Source organism: Fundulus heteroclitus, chromosome 3 (genome assembly GCF_011125445.2).
Source record: "Fundulus heteroclitus isolate FHET01 chromosome 3, MU-UCD_Fhet_4.1, whole genome shotgun sequence".
Lineage (NCBI taxonomy): Eukaryota > Metazoa > Chordata > Actinopteri > Cyprinodontiformes > Fundulidae > Fundulus > Fundulus heteroclitus.
In genome coordinates this window covers 39184811-39205938 of record NC_046363.1, presented here as the reverse complement: position 1 = coordinate 39205938, position 21128 = coordinate 39184811, and the positions used below count along the sequence as shown (strand labels likewise).

Genomic DNA, 21128 nt, shown 5'->3' with positions numbered 1-21128 from the left:
TTTCTGGTACACCATCCACTCCAAGATGGTTCACCACGGTTCCATGTTTTCTCTATTTTTGGATAATGTTTCCCACTGTGGTTCACTGGACTCCTAAAGTCCTAAAATTGGCCTTTCCAGACTGTTAGATGTCATTGTGTGACTTTGTTTCTCACCTGTCCTTGAATTTCTTTACACTGGGCATGAGGTATTGCTGTTTGATTCTTTTAGCCTACTTCGTGTTGTCAGACAGGTTCTGTTTTACTGAGTCTGCAGGTCAGGTAGTAATCAGGATGAGGTGTGGCTATTAAATCTGAACTCAACAAGAGGACCATTAATATAGGGCCAATTTGGTTAAGGCATTTTGCCCCTCAATGCTTGAAATCAGCATTTTTGACTAATGCGTTTTGTCTTTACCCTGGATATTTTTGTCTGATTTTTAAATTTGCTGGATGAACTGAAAAATGTACGCAATAAAAGAAAAAACTGAAGAACTGCTGTTTTTATATCCATTGTGAACATTAAAGAGAACCATATAATATTCCTGTTTCTACGAGAACAGTAATAATGTGGACCACATTGATGATTTAAGCATATTCATGTTTTTTTCTTTGTTCATCAGTAACATGAAGGGCACACACACACACACACACACACACACACACACACACACACACACACACACACACACACACACACACATACACACGTCTGCAGATAGTAGACGGAGCAGAATAAGATATTCTAGATTTTAAATTTTTTTTCTATCTGTCGACCACAGTGAAAATCAAAATAGCGTTTAGATGTTTAGAGGATGATAGAAATTCATGACAAGCCCCCTTATTACAATATAAATTGAAACACACACTAATTAAAGTGTCCTATAAGAAAATTAAACTTTATTTGATATTTCTTATCTGTTGATAAGATAGAAAATCACATTTTAACTTGAAGGTGCCACGTAATTGTCATCTGGATAAACTTTGCACATGATCATTTGTGGAGGTTACATAAGCCTTAGGCTCAGTATGACGAACATAGGAAATTTAATTGATTCACTGATTTTAATGACATTTTATGGCTGAATTCAACTCCTCTTTTTACTGTATCTTTTTCAGATTATTCCTTTTTGTGCTTTACATTTTACCTAGAGTTGCTTACCACAGTTTCACATTTGCTACTATCAGTTCATTTGTTGCTTTTTTTACACTCCAACAAACTGACTGATTTTCTGATTTGCAGAGCAGATTACCATCTGAAAAATGTAGAAAATATGCTGAAAGTGATCAAATAAGCAGCTATTCATCAAATGCCAATAAATCATTAATCAGATGTTTTGTAAGTTTTTCTGTTTCTTTAAGGATAGTATTACTGTAAACATTCATATAACCACAGGGTCCAATGACTGTTTTGTGGCACAACTGCAAGAAAAAATAGAAAAAATTGACAAAGGAAATGTTTTGGTAGTGATATACATATAATATATATATATATTTCTCATGGTTTCCAAATAACTTTAAATGTGATACAACACATTACAGATTATTTCCACAGAGCAAAATAAATATATTGCACTTAAAAATCAACTAAACAGAAACTTGTTGGAGTCAGATTATACCGGACAAAACATTTTCTTAAAAAAAAAAAAAGGTAATCTTCAATAAAAAGTCAAAATGGTTTAGGTTTACAGTGAAAAACAAATCAAAATTGAGTTCAGCCTGGACCTCAGATAAGGCTCTGAAAGAGAAACTCCTCTGCAAACCAACAACAGATTAAATCAAATGTTCGTACTTAGCTTGGGGATATAAAACGTTTGCAAAAGTCAATTTACAGTTTGTTTACCTGGCTCGTTTGAACATTTCTGAATAATCCGAACTTCATGCTGCCGCAAACTATTATTAGAAGTGACCCCTTTCATTTTCTTTTTCCACAAAATGCAGAAAACTATTTGCGGAAATTACGATTCATTGATTTTTTTTTGCCCTTTGCGCTGTTCTCACAACATCTCCGCCTCTTTCCGGCGGGAACAGAAACCTATGTGCACTATAACAGACTGAATGAATCCAAATATTCAGGAACAGATTTACAGACAGATGTAAAAATCTGGCCTGTTTTTATAAAGAAATCACCGACACAGTGACTCGCTGTCAGCATGCAGGTCAGGTGTTCGTACTCCCACCGTTCTGCCCTCTCTGGGCTTCTAAATGAGACCACACAGAGTCATTACTTCAGGGTGCGGACGTTCTGTCGACACACGCTGACACGGCTATGAATCAGCTCAACCTGCTGCAGATCGCCTGCAGGTGCTTTTAGCCTGCAACACTCAAGCTGAAGGTAGCAGAGGGCCTTCAGCAAACCTCTGCTAAGCTCGACTCACTTAAAGCGATTAAAGCTGCACCTTCAGCTCTTTAAGCGGGTGGTCCGTCTTCCTTAGTTAAGTGGAGCAAATGGAGTCCATTTTGACCAGCTGATGTTGCTGTTTTTCTTCTCGTATGTTTTTATGATTCCCTCTGACCGCTTGCCTGGAAGGCTTTTTTAAATGTTTCCTTCCTAAGGAGACTTGCAGTATTAAGATAAGATATGATTTACTATTTTGATTCAATTTATCTGGCCTTTCAAGTTTGAGCTCTGCACATGCTCTGAAGGAGGCTGAAATACACTCCTTGCAGTCTTTTTCAGCTTCCCTGTAGAATAAAGTTATGGACATAAGATGTAATATTCAGCTTTGTCTCCACAATAAATTGCCTTTTGTACAGATGGTTTGAAGTAGATGTGAGCCAGGAAGAGATTCTCATGGTATAAAATCCTTACGGTTTAACAGTATTTACATAAAATGTTAAATTCAATTAGTGGAGCTGTTGTAGAGCCTGCAGTTAGCTTCTGATCAGAGATGCCGCTTGTAGCTTGCCAGCTGTAGATCTAAAACAGCATTAGCATACTACGTTTGAAGGGTGGCTCTCTGTCTTTATTACAAAACAGCTAAAACTGTCTTTCTTTTAGGTGGGGGGGGGGGGGATGTAGTCGCCTTTCTTCAGCCAGCTGACCAGCAGTGTGGAGTAAACAGGTGAGACAGGGGTAGGCCTGTGTTACTCTGTCCGCTGCACTTTCTCTTGCAGCTCATTGAAAGTAACTTAAACCATAAGAACGGCATGATAGAAAATGTTAGTTGTTTAGAAACCATAATGTTTTAAAACCTTGGTCTACCTGGGTACAGGAACCAGTCTAATGTCTAGCCCAGAGAATGCATTGTGTCTAAAATACAACCTTTGGGACAAAGTAAGCTGCAGCTTTCCACCTTTGATGACACGCTCTGCTCCCACAGCCGCGGTTAAAAGCAGGTTTTTTAATTCCTGGTGTGACCAGGCCTTTAAAAAGCAAAAAAAATATTCCCCTCTTTTACATTTGAAGTCCTTCATTCCACGTTGAAACATACAAAGTTAAGCAATGTGTTTGTCTACTGCAGTCAGCATGCATTCAAGGATTCTTTTTCCATTAATTTACAGTGAGAAAGCTGTGACTAAATGGATGTGGTAATGCATTTTCCTCACTTCACTTCCCTTACACGCATTTTAAAATCATCCCCAGAGTGTGTAGTTGTTATTCTGAACTGTACATATGGCTGGCTTCCCTAACACAGAGGAGCTAAAACGGGAGGTGTGCATGTCCTTCATGTTGAAACGCTCCATCCGTCTCCCTGTGGCATTTTAAGGAGTCACACCTTGCTGGGTTCTGCAGCCATTTTTAAAAACAATTACAAAGTGTACTTTGTATTCAAGAGCTGAAATAAAACATGCATGCACGGGTTTTTCGTCTTGCATTTGGTGTGCAAGGAGGTCATCAGTCTTTTCCTACATCAGAGCTGTTCTGAGGAGTCAAATCCTGAGAGAGGAGCGCAGTCTGTCTCAGTTCAGTGTGCTGGTTCCTCTTCATGTTACGAGCTTCACCCCACTCACCGCAGGTGAATTATTTACAACAACCAGACGGACAGGTGCAAACCAGATGAGGAGGGATGAGGACTGATGGTCTGCACCCTGTCAACGGTCAGAGTACGTTCTGGCCCTCTGCTCTCTCAAGTCATACAAAGGGCGTCATGACCGTGGAGGAGTGGCGGAGTCCCTGGATGGCGGCGTAGGGCCCCTGCTGGAAGTAGTGGTGGTAGCGGGGCATGTGGAAGGAAGGGAAGGATGGCCCGCTGCCCTGCATGGTTCCAGCCAGAGCGCTGGGCGTCAGCGGCATGCCTAGCCGGCTGTAAGGGGGAAGAGATCCCTGGATGGGGTGGGGTAGAGAGGCGGCGCCGGTGCCCATGGCTGAGAGGGTCTGAGGGTGCTGGAAGCCCGAGAAGCCTGAGGTGGTGGTAACCCAGGAGCTCAGGGAGAGGTTGTCTGAGGCGGTAAACGCTGACCCTGCAGCAGAAAAAAAGCAGGAGTAAATAAATAAATACTGGGTTGATCTACACATTAGTTGAAGACCTAATATATTTAATCTATTAAGTCTGATTTTTTTTTTTACTTCAAGGCCCTATTATAGTCTGAATTTGTCTGCAATCTCATTTATTTTTACTGATCATTTCTCCAATATTCTGACTAACCACTTAATTTAATTATATCACGTGGGTTTAACTGAGGTGTGTGTACCGTATTTTCCGGACTATAAGGCGTACTTAAAATCCTGAAATTTTCACAAAAATTGACAGTGCGGCTTGAGGTGAAATGTGCTATACAAATAAACTTGCCTTGCCTTAAAAAAAATCCTATATTTACTGTTTTAGCTCAAACACAAAGAAAAGATGAAACTCATTGCGTCAGATTGTGGCTATGGTAACACAACAATCAAACAATGAAGAATATACTTTGCACCTTTGCAAGGTAAATTTGTTAATTCTTCAAATCTTACATTCAAATAATTTAAAATGCTTTAATTTTTTCTTTCTTGAGACCATCAAATGAGATGTAAAAGTATTCTCATTCTCAGTTAGGAAATATAAGAAAAAAATAAATCTATGGTCTGAGTTCATATTTTGTCAAAAAGTTCAATATTTTTGTGATACTTCAGAAAGTAAAACTCATTTATTGTACACATTCATTACACATTGAGTGAAGTATTTCAAACCTTTATTTCTTGTATTTTTGATGATAGTGTCTTACAGATAATGAAAAACCAAAATCCGGTATCTGAGAAAATTTAAATATTGCATCAATTAAGAAATTTGACTTCTGAAAAGTGAGTTCATTTCTATGCACTCAGTAATTGGTCTGGGTGCCTTTTGCATGAATCACTGCATCAATATGGCGTGGCATGGAGGCGATCAGCCTGAGGTTCTGCTGACATGTTCAGAAAGTCCAGGTTGATAGTGGCTTCAGGTCATATGCATTGATGGTTCTGGTGCCTCTCATCTTCCTCTTGAAAATACTCCATAGATTGTCATTAGGGTTCAGGTCCGGTGAGTTTACCAGCCAACCAAGCACAGTAACACCATGATTTTTTGGTTTTGTTGGCAGCACAGGCAGGTAGAAACATCATCTCCTTTAAGCTTGGCAGCGGAAAGAATCTTGAAGTGCTCTAAAATGTCCAGGTAGATAACTGTGTTGACTTCAGAAAACACAGTGGACCAGAACCAGGAGATGACAGGACACCCCAAATCATCACTGACTGTGGAAACTTCACACTGAACTTGAAATAATGATGGTTCTGGGTCTCTGCACTCTTCCTCCAGACTCTGGCGCCATGATTTCCAATTGAAATGTGAATTTTATTTTTATCTGAAAAGATGAATTTGGATGACAGAGCAACAGTCCTGTCCTTTTTCTTCTTAGCTCGGGTAAGAAGCTTCTGATGTTGTATCTGGTTCAGGAGACATTTTTGGCCCCTGTGAAGGATTTGTCTGTGTGTGGTGGCTTAAAAAGTCCAACTTTAGTCCATTCCTTGTGAAGCTCCCCCAAATCCTTGAATGGATTTTCCATGACAGTCCTCTTAAGGCTGCAGTCATTGGTCCAGTCAACTTTCTGTGAATATGGTCTAAATTTTCTACAATGTAAACATTTTATGAGACACTGAATTTTGGGTTTTATTATCTGTAATCCATCATCGTCAACGTTGCAAGAAATAAAGGCTTGAAATATTTCACTGTGAGCAATCAACTAAAATATGAATTTGACTTTCTAAAGCTGAGGAACAAAAATGTTGAACTTCTTCACAATATTCCAACGTTTTGAGCTATAATGAGATACAGATATATTGTCTGCACCATCAACACCAAGTCAAATTCCTTGTAAGTGCAAACCTACCTGGCAATAAACTTGATTCTGATTGTGAATAGTTGTGGCACAAATTATTCAGAAAATGTATATATATATATATATATATATATATATATATATATACATATATATACATATATATATATATAATTTTTTTTACCGTAACATTTATTTTGCCTCTTGATTACTTAAATCTTTTCCAGGTCTGCTCATAAGAGTGATAGATATTTTAAATCAAATGTGCACATATGGCATTGCAACATTTGCTGGACTGCTTGAGGAAATTAGATTTTCTCCACTAAGAAAATAAATGTCAGTTTGTATTTTTCATGATACTAACTGGCACCACCCTTATAATAAAATCTTTTTCACATCTAGACTCTTTGCAAAAATTACACATCACATCTACAGTCACACTCAATAAATTAGGCTGATGCGGCTCGCTTGTCAGATTAAAAGTAACTTTCGGAAATAACTACCTTCAAGCAGGTATTAAATTTACTTTTCATTTAGCCCACATTTCTGTATTAAAAATACTTTTTTGTTGGTCTGATGTAACTTTTCTAATTTAAAATGTTGTGTTTTCATTAACTGGAAGCGGAAGGTCGTCATAATTAACAAATAAATGCTTGAAAACATAAATGTGCGTGCAATTAATCTATAAAATGTGTTTCACGTATGCAACTGCATTAATGAAATAAATGAACTTTTCCATAATATTCTAAGTTATTGATGTGTCTGTGTGTAGAGATTGCTCACCTCTGGTGTGTGTGGTGTGTCCATCCTCGCTCAGGTTCTCCTCGTCACCAGCGTAGGTTCTGATCGGCGATCGGGCGTACGAGTGCTTGTGGATCAGATTCTCAACACTTTCCCTGCAGCAAAAGCCAAAGAGAGAGCCCCAAAGTAAATCTCTTTGTTTTGTTTCTCTTTTTCGTTTTATCTTTTAATTTACTATTGCAACAGCAGTGACACGTACAATTTACACTCGGTGGAACTTTATCCTGTCAGAGTAAGTTTGAGCTTCAACTGCACTGGTGCTGACATCCTTTTAATAAAATTACACGGGTGCCATCAAGCTCGTTTGGGATGAGGAATGTCTGCAGAGTTATGGGATGCTGTAGGTAGAAACTTTTAACTCATTTAAATAATAAACTTAATTTGACGTTGTTATTAAATTAAAAACAGTCTGTATTAACGGACTACACACTGACTATGTGATAGAAGTCCTTTTGGCAGCTCCCTTATTCATTCTTTGAATCTTTTGAATCTTTTGAATCTTTTGAATCTTGAATCTTTGAATCTGGGGTCGCACAGGAAGTCATTACAACTTGCTCAGAGATTTACCGCAGAGTACTGTGACTTTATTCTTCTGTATATAAACTAGATCTGTTTGTCTTGTAAAGTACATTGAGACGACATTTGTTGTGAATTGACGCTACATAAGTAAACTGAACTGAAGCTGAATTGAATAACGAAACATGTGTTGCAATGTAGCTGGTGAAAAAGTAAATCCCTGTTAACATAAATCAAATTATTGGATCTGTGAAGAAGAAGCGAAAGCTGAAAGGGTACGTGTACGTGGAGTTAAAATGTCTGAAGGAAGAAGCTAATCCCACTACAGCCAGGTCCTGTTCTCGGGGAAACCTCAGCATTATCTCGCACAACGAGGAAAAGGGGAACCGGATCATTGTGAGGACCCTCGGTTTCTCCACAAAGACATGGAGAACGTAAACATAGATCATATCAGTTGAATTATGGTAGAAGAAGAAGATTAATGGTAAAACTCCCAAGGTCAAAATTCAACAGTTACATTTAAAGAAAGTAATAATCCTTAATGTTATCTATTTAAGTTCTTTAAAAGAAAAAACTGTTAAGGTGTGTTTCCCAGCATAAATTATTAGTCATACGCCTGGAACATTTTCACATGATGTCCTCTTCCAGTCACAAACTCCAGCGTACTTTAATGAGTTTTACTGGAATCTTGATAAGTTAAAAGGCAAAAATTGGAAAATTCAACACAGCTGTTTTGGGGTATGTCTGTAATTTTATTGCACGTGTAGGAATTGAAGCCTTGGTTTTCATTTTGTTGTTGTTAAATAACTTCAGATCAGTCAGATTGGATGGAGAACATCTGTAAGCATTTATTTAACTCTGGTCATCAGGGGGCCAGAGGTGGGAAAATATTAGTGGTGGTTCTGCTTGAACACACCAGATTCAAATAGTTTAATTAACTTCTCTGCTTGTCTGCACATTCTACGGGAGCCTGCTAGCGCCTCGTTCTTTGGAATCAGGTAAATACAAGCAGAGAAACATGAAATAAAATGTTGGAAACCTCCAAACCTCCCCAGTCTTTAGTATTTTCAGCTTCTAAGAGGTTTCCTTACATTTTCTACTGTATTTAGCACCATCTGCGTTCACATAAGCTTTGATCAGCTTCCATGTCCTGCTGAAGAAAAATATCCCACATTAAGACGCAACCACTGAGTTTCACGGCAGGGATGATGCGTTCAAGAGCATTAGTTTTCCACCACACATGCAGGCTAAAATCTTCTTTTGCATGGTCTGTGGAAACCTGTGAATGGGACAACGTACGGCTTTTCTCTTTTACGTAAAGGCCCGTGTAAAACTAGTACCGTATCTTTTGGACTATAAGGTGCACCTAAAATCTTAAACTTTTCTCAAAAATTTATGGTGTGCCTTACGTTCTGCACATTATAAACAGTTGTGCTTACTGACTGATTTCATGTGGTACAATGTGCTCAAGAATCTATAAAAATTGTAAGTACAATTTTATTTAGCAACAAAGCTGCTCCACTCAATGGCTATTCGGAGCATTACGGTACACTGTGTCACTACGTGATTGGATGTTTATGCGAGGGGAGGAGTGATATTACACACTTGAGAAGAATATTTAATGTGCCTTGTAATCCTGTGCAGTTTATGTGTGGAGAAAAACACACACAGACACGTTAATTCACGGCAAGCCTTATAATCTGGTGCGATTTATAGTCTGAAAAATACAGTCGTTTTTAAGGGTCAAACAATTCTCGCACCTGAGCGGTGTATCTCTGCAGCTCCTTCAGAGACCAACCCGATCCTGCTTTAAGCTTCTCCACAGCTTGATCCCTGACCTTTCTGTGTACGTCTTGGTCGTCATGATGCTGTTTATGCCCTAATGTCCTCCTACCACACCTTCAAGGCTTTTACAGAGCAGACGTACGCTCAGATTGAGTCACACAGGTGGACTATAACTAAGGAGGCTACATTTTATTTTGGGGAATCAATTTTGATGGGTCTGAATCCAAACCTATCAACACTACTATGTGTTAGCCAGCCACATGAAATCCTCCCAAAATAGTTCTAGAGGTATGAATATTTTGACCAGGCACCGTACAGCCCAGGGTCAGCAACCTTTACAACCCGCACAGCCATTTTTGCCCTCGGTTCAGCTAAACAAATTTTGTTTAGAGCCACAAAAGTTGCACATCTCTTTGAAACAAGAGCTTGTTTTTATAGTATACCATAGAACATAGGTTTAACTGTTTTTAATTAAAGATCAACAGTTTATTATTTAACCAACAGTATTTTTATGTTTAGGTTTAATGCATTTTCTTCAATTGGGCATTTGATTTTTATAGCAAATTGCATCAAAAGGACGAAAAAGCAAGTTGTTTACAACCCATTGACAAAAAGATACTTCGTTTATGTAAAGTAAAATATTCTAAACAGCATTAGATAGTTTTTAAGAGCCAAAGCTGAAGGTTTAAAGAGCCACATGGGGCTCTGGAGCCACAGGTTGCAGACCCCTGGCATAGCCTAAATGCTGTCACTCAGTAAAACAAGGACAAAATGCAGCAGCTGCACATCTCTGCCCTCCCTTTGCCATCATGTTGCTGTGAGTGTGTTTCGCCTCTGTGTTTTTGTTGTTTTCAGCATGCGCATGTGGATTTAGGCACGGGCGTGTCATGTGTGTGTTCACAGTCCCGCAAACTGCATTAGCTCATTTGAGACTTGTCAGGCAGCACTTCTAAACCGCAGTGACAGATATTGTTGGGGGGAGGCAGTGTGTGTGTGGACGCACAGGCAAGTGTTCTACATCATGAGAGCCATGCGTTCACATTAGCAGCGTCCTACCCCCCCCCCCCCCCCCCCACCCACCCACCACCCGCCCCGCCCCTCTGCAGTCCCAATTAGGTTAGGAAAGTGCAATATCTGTCAGCAGAGGAGTACAAATGTGTGTGTTTTTATCAGTGTTGGGCCCCTGCGGCGCAGGAGCCAGAGCGAGCTCCCACAGTGCATGGCAGTGGGAGGGTGGGGGGGGAGGCGCGGCATGCTGGTTTCAATCAGTCACTGCTGCCAATTGAATTACAGTGTGTTTTAGTGCAGTGGCCGACTCCAGACTAATGTGATTTCTGCAGCTCCCGAAGACCAATTGATCAGGTCTAATTCACAGCCCTCACAAAGAGAAAGACGGAGGAGTACAAGGGGGGAGGAGGAGTTGTCTGCATGCGTTTTGGTGGTCTCCGCTTGGGATCTTTGATTGGGGGAAATGGCTAGATGGTTTGATTTTGTCAGCTGATTTTGGCCGCACTGCCGGAATCGGGAATTACGAGAAGCGTGTGTGTTTTGGCTGCGTCTACAGAAATCTGGAGAGGCGCGGTTCATAGTCTCTGCGCTTGTCTGAGAGTCACATTCTAGGGATTCTGTGCAATTCATTGTTGGGAAGAAAATGTCGACATAACTAAAATAAGGGAAAAAAAGTTACCAAAGGCAGCAGAAGACTAAACGCAGAGAGAAATACATGAAATATAAATAAAAATGTGAAGATGGATACAACAATGCTTCAACTGAAAGCCTTGTTTGATTTCTTTTTTCAATCAAAAAGTAAATTGTTCCACAAGGTTTTCATTTACTGAAAGTTGAGGAAAGTAGAAAGTAGAAGTTTTAAAAGCTACATATCTTATGAATTATTAACTCACCTTATGTTTGTCATTTTAAACTAAACTGTAACTTGTCAACTTTATGCAGACGATGCGGTCATGTACACAACTGCTGCAGCACCGTCTGTATGTTTAGTCAATTTCCAAGAGTAGCTCATTTAAAATTATCTTTTCTAGATTTCAAAAGGACATTCTCTATATATTTTTTTAAATTAATAGACTTAACAAGCAATACATTTAAAGCTAGCCTTCATAATTTTGAAATTTGCAACATGGCAGAATATAGATACCAGGGGCTTTCCTGAGAACCAAAGCTTATATTTATCTATTATTTTTGTAAAGTATATTTAAAAATCCATTAAAAAAATCTCAGCTTCATGCCACACCAAGCAGTTTTGTTATGTTTGCACGCTGTGATCGCTCCTCATTTTGAAACGATAGGCATAAATAGCCCCTTCAATAACAAAACATTTAAATTTAATGTACAACCAAGCGCTTAAAATGATAAGCACTGTTGCTTGTTATCCATAATTCAACTCATCCATATTCATTGGCATCTTTGTCAGGTATTGCAAGGATAACACAATTTTTTTTGTCTATTTAATACTAAAAAAAAACAATAAGTCAACAGCAGAGCTGTTCTTTGGTTTTATCCAAACTCAGGACGGCAGCAGAGCCACTTAAAGATCCATTAATAGCAATTGTAAAATATCCCGTCACAGAACCACAATCAGTCAGGCAGTATTTTCATTTAAATGAAGATTGGACCCACTTTAATATTTTAGACCCTTTTACTGAGCTCATACATTTCTTGTTTGTTTAAATGCAATGGTGTCAATTTTCACATATGATATGTAGAACTTTTATTGTTTATATGGTCTTACTGTAAATGCTTATTATTTATCTTCACAAAACCAGCCAAGGGCCAGAGTTTCAAATGATCAAACGGTTGAATACTCCTTATGGAGACCATCACAAGCACTCTATGTCCACAATGTTTAACTGTATTATTTCTGATAAAGTATATAAATCAAATAAAAAATCTTTTTTTTTTTTTTTTTTTTTTATAATGTCTTTATAATGTCTTCCTTCTGGCTTATTATAAGAAGCTGTAAGGAAAGAAAGACTGAAGAGAGGAAAAATGGCCTTAATGATAAGGAAAGGACAAGAGAAAGACATTACTAATGGCAAAAAAGAGAGAAGACTGCTTTAAATGATTAAAAAAAAAATAGAAAGGTGCAGAAAAGTGCAGTGAATGAATGAATAAGAATGCTCAGGAATGTAGTAAAAGAGGACGAGGAAAAACAAGTGAAAATTGTGTATAATCAGCATGAATTAAAAACTGGAGATGAAAGAGATTTGAAATATTTAGGAGCATGTAGAGAAACTAACAACGACGTGGTGAAAACTAAATCAAATGAAGCAGGAGAACGCAATGGATCACATGCCGGATCCGTGAAATCCATGAGAGAAAGATGTAAAAGAAAGAGCAAAGATCCTGACAAAGATCTCCTCCCTCCCTGCGCTGCGTGCTGTGCGTCGTGGCAGTGAGAGCAGTGCTGGGCCCAGAATCCCCTGTACCTCTCCATGTCCGTCAGCCGCGACGAATCCCTGAAACCTTTGGCGAACGGGTTGCTGTCGATCTTCAGCTTGGTTATCTGGGGGATGGAGGGAGTCACAAAACAAGTTAAACGTGTCTGCTTTTCTTCTCTGCTCTACCCACCTTTCGCTGTTTCATCCCTTTATGTCTAAACGCAATTCTTCGATTGCCACCATCAACAAATACAGTCAACATTTAGAAACCTTTTCTAAACGTCCTTGCTTGGTATGTCTTAAAAAGACACACAGAAATTGTTTAAAGACATGGGGTTTCTTAGATGTGATCGGCCGTTTAGTCAAATTTTCACAAGAATCCACAGATATATGTGTATATATTAGTGCTGTCAAACGATAAACAAATTTTAATCGACTAATCGCATAACAGACTGTTAGGTTAATTGGCTTCTCCAAATTGTCCTTAGGTGTGTGTGTGTGTGTGAATGGTTGTTTGTCCTGTTTGTCTCTGTGTTGCCCTGCGACAGACTGGCGACCTGTCCAGGGTGTACCCTGCCTCTCGCCCGGTGAACGCTGGAGATAGGCACCAGCACCCCCCGCGACCCCATGAGGGATAAAGCGGTTTGGAAAATGGATGGATGGATGGATGGATGGATAATCGCATAATTTCAATAGTTAACTCGAGATTAATCGCAAATTAATTGCATATTTTATCATTTTATTTCTGAAAGTGTAAAAGCCTATTTGGGCATTTTAATATCCAATTTTGCAATAAATGGCACTATAAAAAACATTCTTGTACAAAAAATATTATTATTTTTAAAGCACTTTTCAGAATTAGAATGAAAACATCCTGGTGCCATAAAATGTTAAACTCTTGCCAATAATGGCTAAATCACTAATCATAACCGCCTGATGTTTACACCACGTGTAAACAAATGTGTAAATAAATAAATATTTCATGCCAAAATATTTTTTTTTTTTGCCTACATAGACAAGCATAGACATGGTATTAAGCATTTACACATAAAGTAATACTAATTTTACATTTTAATAAAGTCACAAGTTTTAATGTTAATTTCTTCCCTCTCTCACACACATCTAATCCTGAGCTTTCACACCAACAATATTTTTTGTGTATATTTTTGCATGCTGTTTATTAATACTAATGTTTTTAGTTTTTTTTAAAAAAAAAAGGTAATATGTTTAAACATACTTTAATCAAACAAAAACTGCAGGTTATGCACACATCAAAGTGTGCTTTAAGGTCCCAAATATTATTAACCCTGTTGTTTGCACTTTTTTAAATTGGTAAAATACAAATATTTAGGGGATGTGAGTTTTGAAAATAGATACCGCAATCCGTACACCAGGGGGCGCAATACATTTTTCACACTCATGAAACGCCACGCAGTCACCCTGGTCTTTTCACAGAGCAACATAGAAGCACACAAGACAAACAACCACAAATCCACACACACAAGGGCAATTAAGAGAGACAAATTAGCCAAACAGTCATGTTTTTGTACTGTGGGAGGAACCCAGACAGAACCTGAGCATGCACAAGAAGAACTTGCAAACTCCATGCAGAAAGACCCCAGGTTGGGATTTAAATCAAGGAGCCTTTTGCTTCAGATGGCTGCAAGACTTTAGTGCTTCTTCTAAATACAAAGCATTTCAGGACAGGAACTTTGAAACACTTTGGCATTTTGTTCCTTGGATGTGTTCATTGATTATATTATTACTGTCATCGGCATATTTATCGCGACTATATGCGCATAACATGTTGTTGAGAGCACAGCATGGTAATAAATGTCAATTTATGATTTTTAATTGTGCAAATTCTCAGTTATCTGGATTAGCGGCACAGCAAACAGGCTTAAATAGGAGGCAATCAGACTTTTGCTCAGCATTTCTGAAAACGTTTCAACAACTTTCCAGGAGTCTTTGTCGCACTGGAGCCTGTTTTCCATGACGTTCACCTTAAAATAACCACGTTTTGGTTCAGATGACACTTTTAGACTCAGTTTATTATGCAAAAGCCCTATTCTGATAAGGTTTCTGTTATGCAATCAAACATCCTTGAACATCTAGCACTGATAAAAGGCTATACTAGAATAGCAGAGCTTAAGCAGAAACATAGAGTCAGGATTAGACTGGTCCACTCACCAGCTGGTTCTGATAGGCCGTGACGGCGGTGAAGACCGTCTCAACGAACACGAAGGTGCGAAACTCCTCCGATTTCAGGTTGAGCAGCGAGGCGGTGTGGTCCTTCTTCTTGATGATGTGGACTCGTGGCTGGTACTTGTGCATGGAGTTCAGGATGATCTGCAAAGCGCAAGGAAATAAAATTAAATAAGGTACAGTGAATGTAAAGTAAGGTTTTCATACTGCAAACCACAACACAAACAGAAAAGGTGATAAAGTATTTTGGTTATTCTGTATCAGAATGCTTTGAAGCTAACTGTTGACTTAACCCACCAGTCAGCCAGACAGATTGTGCCACCGGACATTTCCCTTCATTACTGTTTACACTTTAAATCACTCCCACAAACACTATCTGGGTAAACACAGTGCATCCCTCTGTGGGAATGTGTTATTAAATGTTCCCAAAGCTTTATTCCTGACCAGGACCACAGACAAACTCTTCCTATTTATATGTATACAGATGTGTTAAAAGGAAAGAAGAGAAAAACGTCAGCCTCGTCTGTAAAGTACAGCTCAGCATAAACACAGTATTCAGAACATAATATGATCATGATTCTTCTCATTGTCTGACATTATGTATCAAAATTAAAGAAAATAATAACAACAAATGTTGGGTTTTACGCTGAGCTTTCTTTCAGTTTTAATAAAACTACACCAAAATATAAGACATTTGTTCCTGCTGTGATCAGCAAAAGACTCCACACCAGAGTTTGTGTCTTTTTGGATTATCTTATAAATGTAACAGCTTTAGGCATCGCCTCGTAAATCTAATCTTGCAATTTATTATTTTATAAATACAGTTTATATAAAACATTATCAGCAGTCAGTGAGCAGAATGGTGAATGTTGCATTAAATGTGTTAGACACAATTTTCAAATATGGGATGTTGGAAACCTGCAACATGACACTGCATCCTATTTTTAGCCGAGCTCAGGGGTCTGCAACCTCTACAATCCACAGAGCCATTTTGGCCCCCAGTCCAGCTAAATAAAACCCGCTTAGAACCACAAATGTTACATTATCTTTTAAAAAAGACAACTTATAATTTAAAAAAATAATAATAATTTTTATAAAAACATCAATTCATTCCTATTTTTAGGTTTTAAAGATAATAAAAAATATAAAAGAATGGATTTACTTTGTTCATTGATATTTCTGTAAAATAAAAGCACCTAGTTTCCAACCTAATGGGAAGTAAAAAACAAAGATCTAAAGAAATATTACTGATATTTTTAGTGGCAGTCTTCATTATTTCAGCCAGTTAGGAGCCATTGTGGTCACAGACTTGCTAGTGAAATGACAAGAGCAACATGTAAAAAAAAAAAAAAAAAAAAAGATTTAAAGGAGAAATCTAATCACACCCAAGAGGTGGTCACAAAAAAGATTTATGTATTTGTTCTTAGCCTGCAACAATTTTTTATTTATCCACCTGAATTACAGTCACCAAAAAAGCCAAACATGCATTGAAACGTTGAGATTTCATCAGAGGAACAAATAAATGACCGTATATCTGCTGCAGATAGGTTTCTCACAATGTTACCGGTGATTTCTTCTGTAAATTATTTTGAATTGATGTTATTATAAACAGAATTATTTTGCTCAAATTCAATAAATTGCTCATTGTTAAAAACATTTTTACCTCAGTGTTTTATTTTCAGTAATAATATAAATATTAAGCCTGTGTGATCAAATAAAACAAAGTAGCAACAACAAATACGTATTATGAACGATGTTGCTACTTATTAAAGTGTATTTATAGTTATTTTGTTTCACATGGCTGTGCGTGGGTTTGTGTGTTTAACTTCGGTCAGCTGTGTGCTTTGTGCAATCTAGGAGTTATTTGTATGATCTTTCCTTGGTGGATGCTAAAATAAATTTTTCGTTTTGCATTAAATGGACAATAATGTATCTTATTTGAAATTACTTTTTTTTCACCTTTGAGGCTGCTGAGACAAAACATTTAAAAAGCAGGTGAATTAGATACAAACAGTAGAAAATCTGAACACTCTGATAAACTCCTGTCGTCTGCTGTTATTTATTCATTTTTAAATATTTATTTTTATTTTTGAGAACACAGAAATTGGAAGAGAAATCTCGCTCTTACGTGTCCGTGCTGGTCCAGCTCGTTGTTTGTCAGCTTGACCTTCTCGAAGGAAACCATCTGCTTCATCAGCTGCTCCCCGGTGAACGGAGAGTCCGGGTGGACGTACAACCTGCCGGAAGAGGAGCCCGACATCTCACATCTGATTGGCCGAGAGGCAATCGAAGCGCAGGCTTTCTGACCAATAAAACGCGCGCCACTTGATTGACCTTAATGGACACTTCGCATGCGTATCTTGCTAAAACTCTTGATTTAATGTTGAGATTTTTCTTTGACTTTGGAGAAAGGGATTTGCTGTTTTGGGATGACCTTGTTACATTTTCTTCAAAATATGCCATATCTAATTTATTATATCACCACATTTGCCTCAGTCTGTGCACCTTTTTTCTTTAAATTCAAAGATAGATGCACAGAAGCGAGGGGAGTCCGTTGTTTTCGTTTTTCATCGAGAGCTGACAGCGTTTTAAAAGCCGGGCTCTGCATACATGTTCTGCCCCTCGAATAATAAATGTTATCATCATAAAAAATGTTTGTGTAATTTTATGTTAATCACAGGTTGCTAAATGATTGTTCTTTGTGAATAAAGCTGCTAATGGTCTACCGAACAAATAGGCGCCCGCATCTAAAATACCCACGTTGATACTCACTGATTTAATGGTCCTTAGAAAAAGAAAAGACCACAATAAAATAAAACGACCTTAATTCACATCGGCCTGGTGTTTTTTCTCTTCCTTACAAGATTTGAGCATCCAATCTTTTCTACACTTTTTTTCTTAAACGTCACAATCAAAGGCAATATATTTTAATATAGGTTTACCGAGACGTATTGGGACCGAGACTTGCATCCAAATCGTCTCTGAGGCGAATTTAAACATTGCGTGAATATTTACATCTTAACCAAACTTAAAGTTAATAATAAAAATAAATAAATATATAAATAAATAAAATACAAATAACGAAAAAAAAAAGTGTGACATAATGCTGTGTTTGGGGAGCTTTACCTGGCGGGCAGAGGGGGGTCGGCCTTACCGGCCACCAGCCAGGAGGAGCGGTGGTAGGCGTAGCGGTACCGCTTGTTGTCCACCGGAACGATGTCCATCAGGACGATGTACTTGGAGTCCTGGTCCACCCCGGAGAAAGATACCCGGATGGTAGGAAACATCCGCCTGCAGGCGACAGATTATTATTATTATTATTATTATTATTATTATTATTATTATTATTATTATTATTATTATTATTATTATTATTATTATTATTATTATTATTATTATTTTGCTATAAAAATTAATTAGAAATCCCGCTTTGCTGTTATTAATATTATTCATAAGAATAGTATAAAAAAGTGATTTAGAGCTACAAAATGACCGAATATAAAGCCGCAAAGCGCGTAATAGGTTAATTAAACACAAACATTTAAAAGGCTGACTCAGAATACAACACACAGCAACTAAACAGCATAACCAAAATGTGGGTAAACAGCAAGAAGATAATAGGGTTTGAAATGCTATTTTAAACAGATTTAGATAATTCAAATCGGATATTATGTTAAACAATCCTGTTTAGATCAAATTAGGAATATAAAGTTAGATCTACATGTGAGGGCAAACCTAATAAGAGCGGAAGAGTTACAATAATACAATTTTGTCACCTTTTTTCAGCTTTTGAAGTTGTGTCACATTTAAATAAATATCATATGCTCAGATCTTTTCGAATTTGGGAAGAATCCGCGCAGTAAAGATTGCTTGATGTCTTCCGCTGATTCATAAATCGTGCAAAAATAAAACAAAATGAAATTTAAAAAAAATCAGGGCGTTCCCCCTACCCACATATATGGCATACAATTTTGCGACATTAATTTTCATTAGTTATTTAAACATTTTGCAAACCCAACCCGTGTGTGTCAAACAACAAAATGACGATCTGTGATAAATGATATCGGAAACGATTTCAATGTGCATTTTGCTTCTTCTCGTTGATTTTTTAATGTTAAAAACATGTAAAAGAGACGGAACCTGTTGCACATTCAGCGAGCTACATCATCATATAACCAGAAGGCTATAGTGGTCATTATGTCACCTGCTATTTTACTTTTTATTTTCTAATTTTATTGGCATTATGCGTGATCAGAGTGATCAGAGCGCAGCCTCTGCTTGGACCCACGCAGACAGCTTACCTTCCAGACTTGGTGATGATCATCTCGGTGCCCAGCTCGTGGAATTTGTCCCACAGCTCTTTGGTCTCCAGGCTGCAGGAGATCTTGGCCATCTCCTCGCTGGGGATGCCGGGATTGGTGGGGATGAGTGGCTCCGTGCACACTGCGGGCGCGCTCCCGCTGAAGTCCCCGTGGCCGTCCAGGGAGGACAGGTCAGCCAGAGACTGCTGGTTGCAGGAGGATTTCTCCACGAATTGCTCTGGTTTTATCATTAGAGTGGATGCGTAAAATGGGAAAAGACGCGGAAGAAGTGTGAGGATAGTTCTTACTTCATTCTAAAACGCTTTCACCAGAAAGAAAGAGACATCATAGAATCTTAAAGTGGTAAAAAAAAAAAAAAATCTCAATCTGAAATTTACACCCCAAAAATCAACCTCTGCGCAAGCAGGCTACAGTAAAATAAATAAATGAATAAACCCCAACAAAACAAACATTTTCTTCGTATAATTTACCATTTTAAATCGGCAACAGTCTAAATACAAGCAGAGCAATCATCGTCCACCATTTATATTGTATTATATTATTTGATCACCGATCTCAAGTAAACCGGTTCTGAGCAATAAATAAATACAGAGATAATAAAAACTGTGAAAACTACACATCTCTTTTTAGGGGTAAACCTCCCCTCTCCAATTAAACACTTTCATTTGCAAACTTCCGAGCACCCCAATTTTCCTACAACATTATATTATAATGTATTTAGCTATAAATAGCAATGGGTTTTCAGAAAATATAATAACTATTTCATTCTTTCATGTGGTAAATATTGTACGACTGAATGGATTAATAACATCTAAATTCATTGCGATTACAGGATTTCTTCACAAAAGAAAAAAAGAAAAGAAATAAATTAAAAGATTCAAATTCCCTGCCGTTCTGGTGCTTCAATAATAATAAAAAAAATTAAAACAAGTTTAAACCTGGATTTGCGTCTGTCTCACCCAGAGGTTTGATGGTGTTCTCCTCCGCCTCCTTGTCCTTGCTGGACTTCCCGCTGGACATCAGGGCGGCTATGGAGAACGCATTGGCCCGGGATGAGAGCTGCGGCTTCGGGGATGACGTGTACTCCATGTCGGTGTGCAAACAGGCAAAAATAATCCCCTCTCAGGAAATAAACGCAGAAAAGCTCCAAAAAAACACCGGCCGCCTTTTGCTCCGAGCGGCAGAAGGGACTAAAAGTTGAGGAAATTACGCGCAGTTTCTGCCCGATTTCAAGACTTTTTTTTGCGCGCAAACACGTTGCTGACGCGAACAGGTTAAAACTCAGCAGTGAAAAAGAAAGAAATAACAATAAAAAAAATGCTTTTATTGTTGCTGAATTGGGAGTCTCGTTGGATTCATTGTGAAGGAAGGACGCACGGCCGAGTCCTGGGGTTGTCAGATCTGAGGCCAGCGACTCCTCGGGACGCTTCAGTCCGCTCCCGGTTCAGCCTCCCCTTATTATTCCAGTCCGCCCTCCAATCCCTGCCTCTGTCTCCACGTCACGCTCTCGCTGTCTCACAGAGGCCCTGAAAACGAGCAGCCAATTAAATCACCTGCTGCTGCCAGGCTTTCTGTTTTTTCTTTTTCTTTTTTTTTCAAGCCAAAGACAGACAGGGAGACAGAGACAGAGAAGAGAGGGGGATTGGAAGTAATAATGTGAGAATTTTATGACTGCAGAGGCTGATGACAGATTGAAATGACTAATATATGCAGGGCAACTCCTTTGATGTCTAGCAAAATAAAAGGAAACCCATATTAACCTTATTCCTTAGATTTGCTTTACTTTTGAGCCCTTTTAAAGATCATGTAAGACTTTAAAATGAACCACAAATCCAGAGGGAAAAAGTTTTTTTTTTCTCCAAACAGAATAAAATCCTCACAAGGGAACTTAT

General features: G+C 38.3%; 1 protein-coding gene across 2 annotated transcripts; it reads right to left on the bottom strand.

The window, feature by feature from the left end:
• Nucleotides 1–850: 850 nt before the first annotated feature.
• tbx20 (T-box transcription factor 20) lies at nt 851–20719 on the bottom strand. Of its 2 annotated transcripts, none has more exons than XM_021312614.2 (8): nt 20196–20719; nt 19216–19453; nt 18041–18205; nt 17043–17151; nt 14900–15058; nt 12758–12834; nt 6996–7111; nt 851–4382 (listed from the first exon to the last, which is right to left on the bottom strand). In XM_021312614.2, the coding sequence occupies exons 1-8, from the start codon at nt 20323–20325 to the stop codon at nt 4054–4056; spliced, it is 1323 nt and encodes a 440-aa protein (XP_021168289.2). In that variant the 5' UTR covers nt 20326–20719; the 3' UTR covers nt 851–4053. The 2 variants fall into 2 exon arrangements, with proteins under 2 accessions (XP_021168289.2, XP_012711528.2); XM_012856074.3 differs by having other exon boundaries at nt 6996–7108.
• Between the last annotated feature and the right edge of the window lie 409 nt (nt 20720–21128).

What these genes read in the sequence shown, in the direction of transcription:
- tbx20 (XM_021312614.2), bottom strand. Translation starts at nt 20,325, where the DNA reads ATGGAGTACACGTCATCCCCGAAGCCGCAGCTCTCATCCCGGGCCAAT. An exon ending in GAACACCATCAAACCTCTGG is followed by an intron (nt 19,454 to 20,195) that starts GTGAGACAGACG and finishes TGATAAAACCAG; the next exon opens with AGCAATTCGTGGAGAAATCC. An exon ending in CGGCCTATCAGAACCAGCTG is followed by an intron (nt 12,835 to 14,899) that starts GTGAGTGGACCA and finishes TCCATCCCCCAG; the next exon opens with ATAACCAAGCTGAAGATCGA.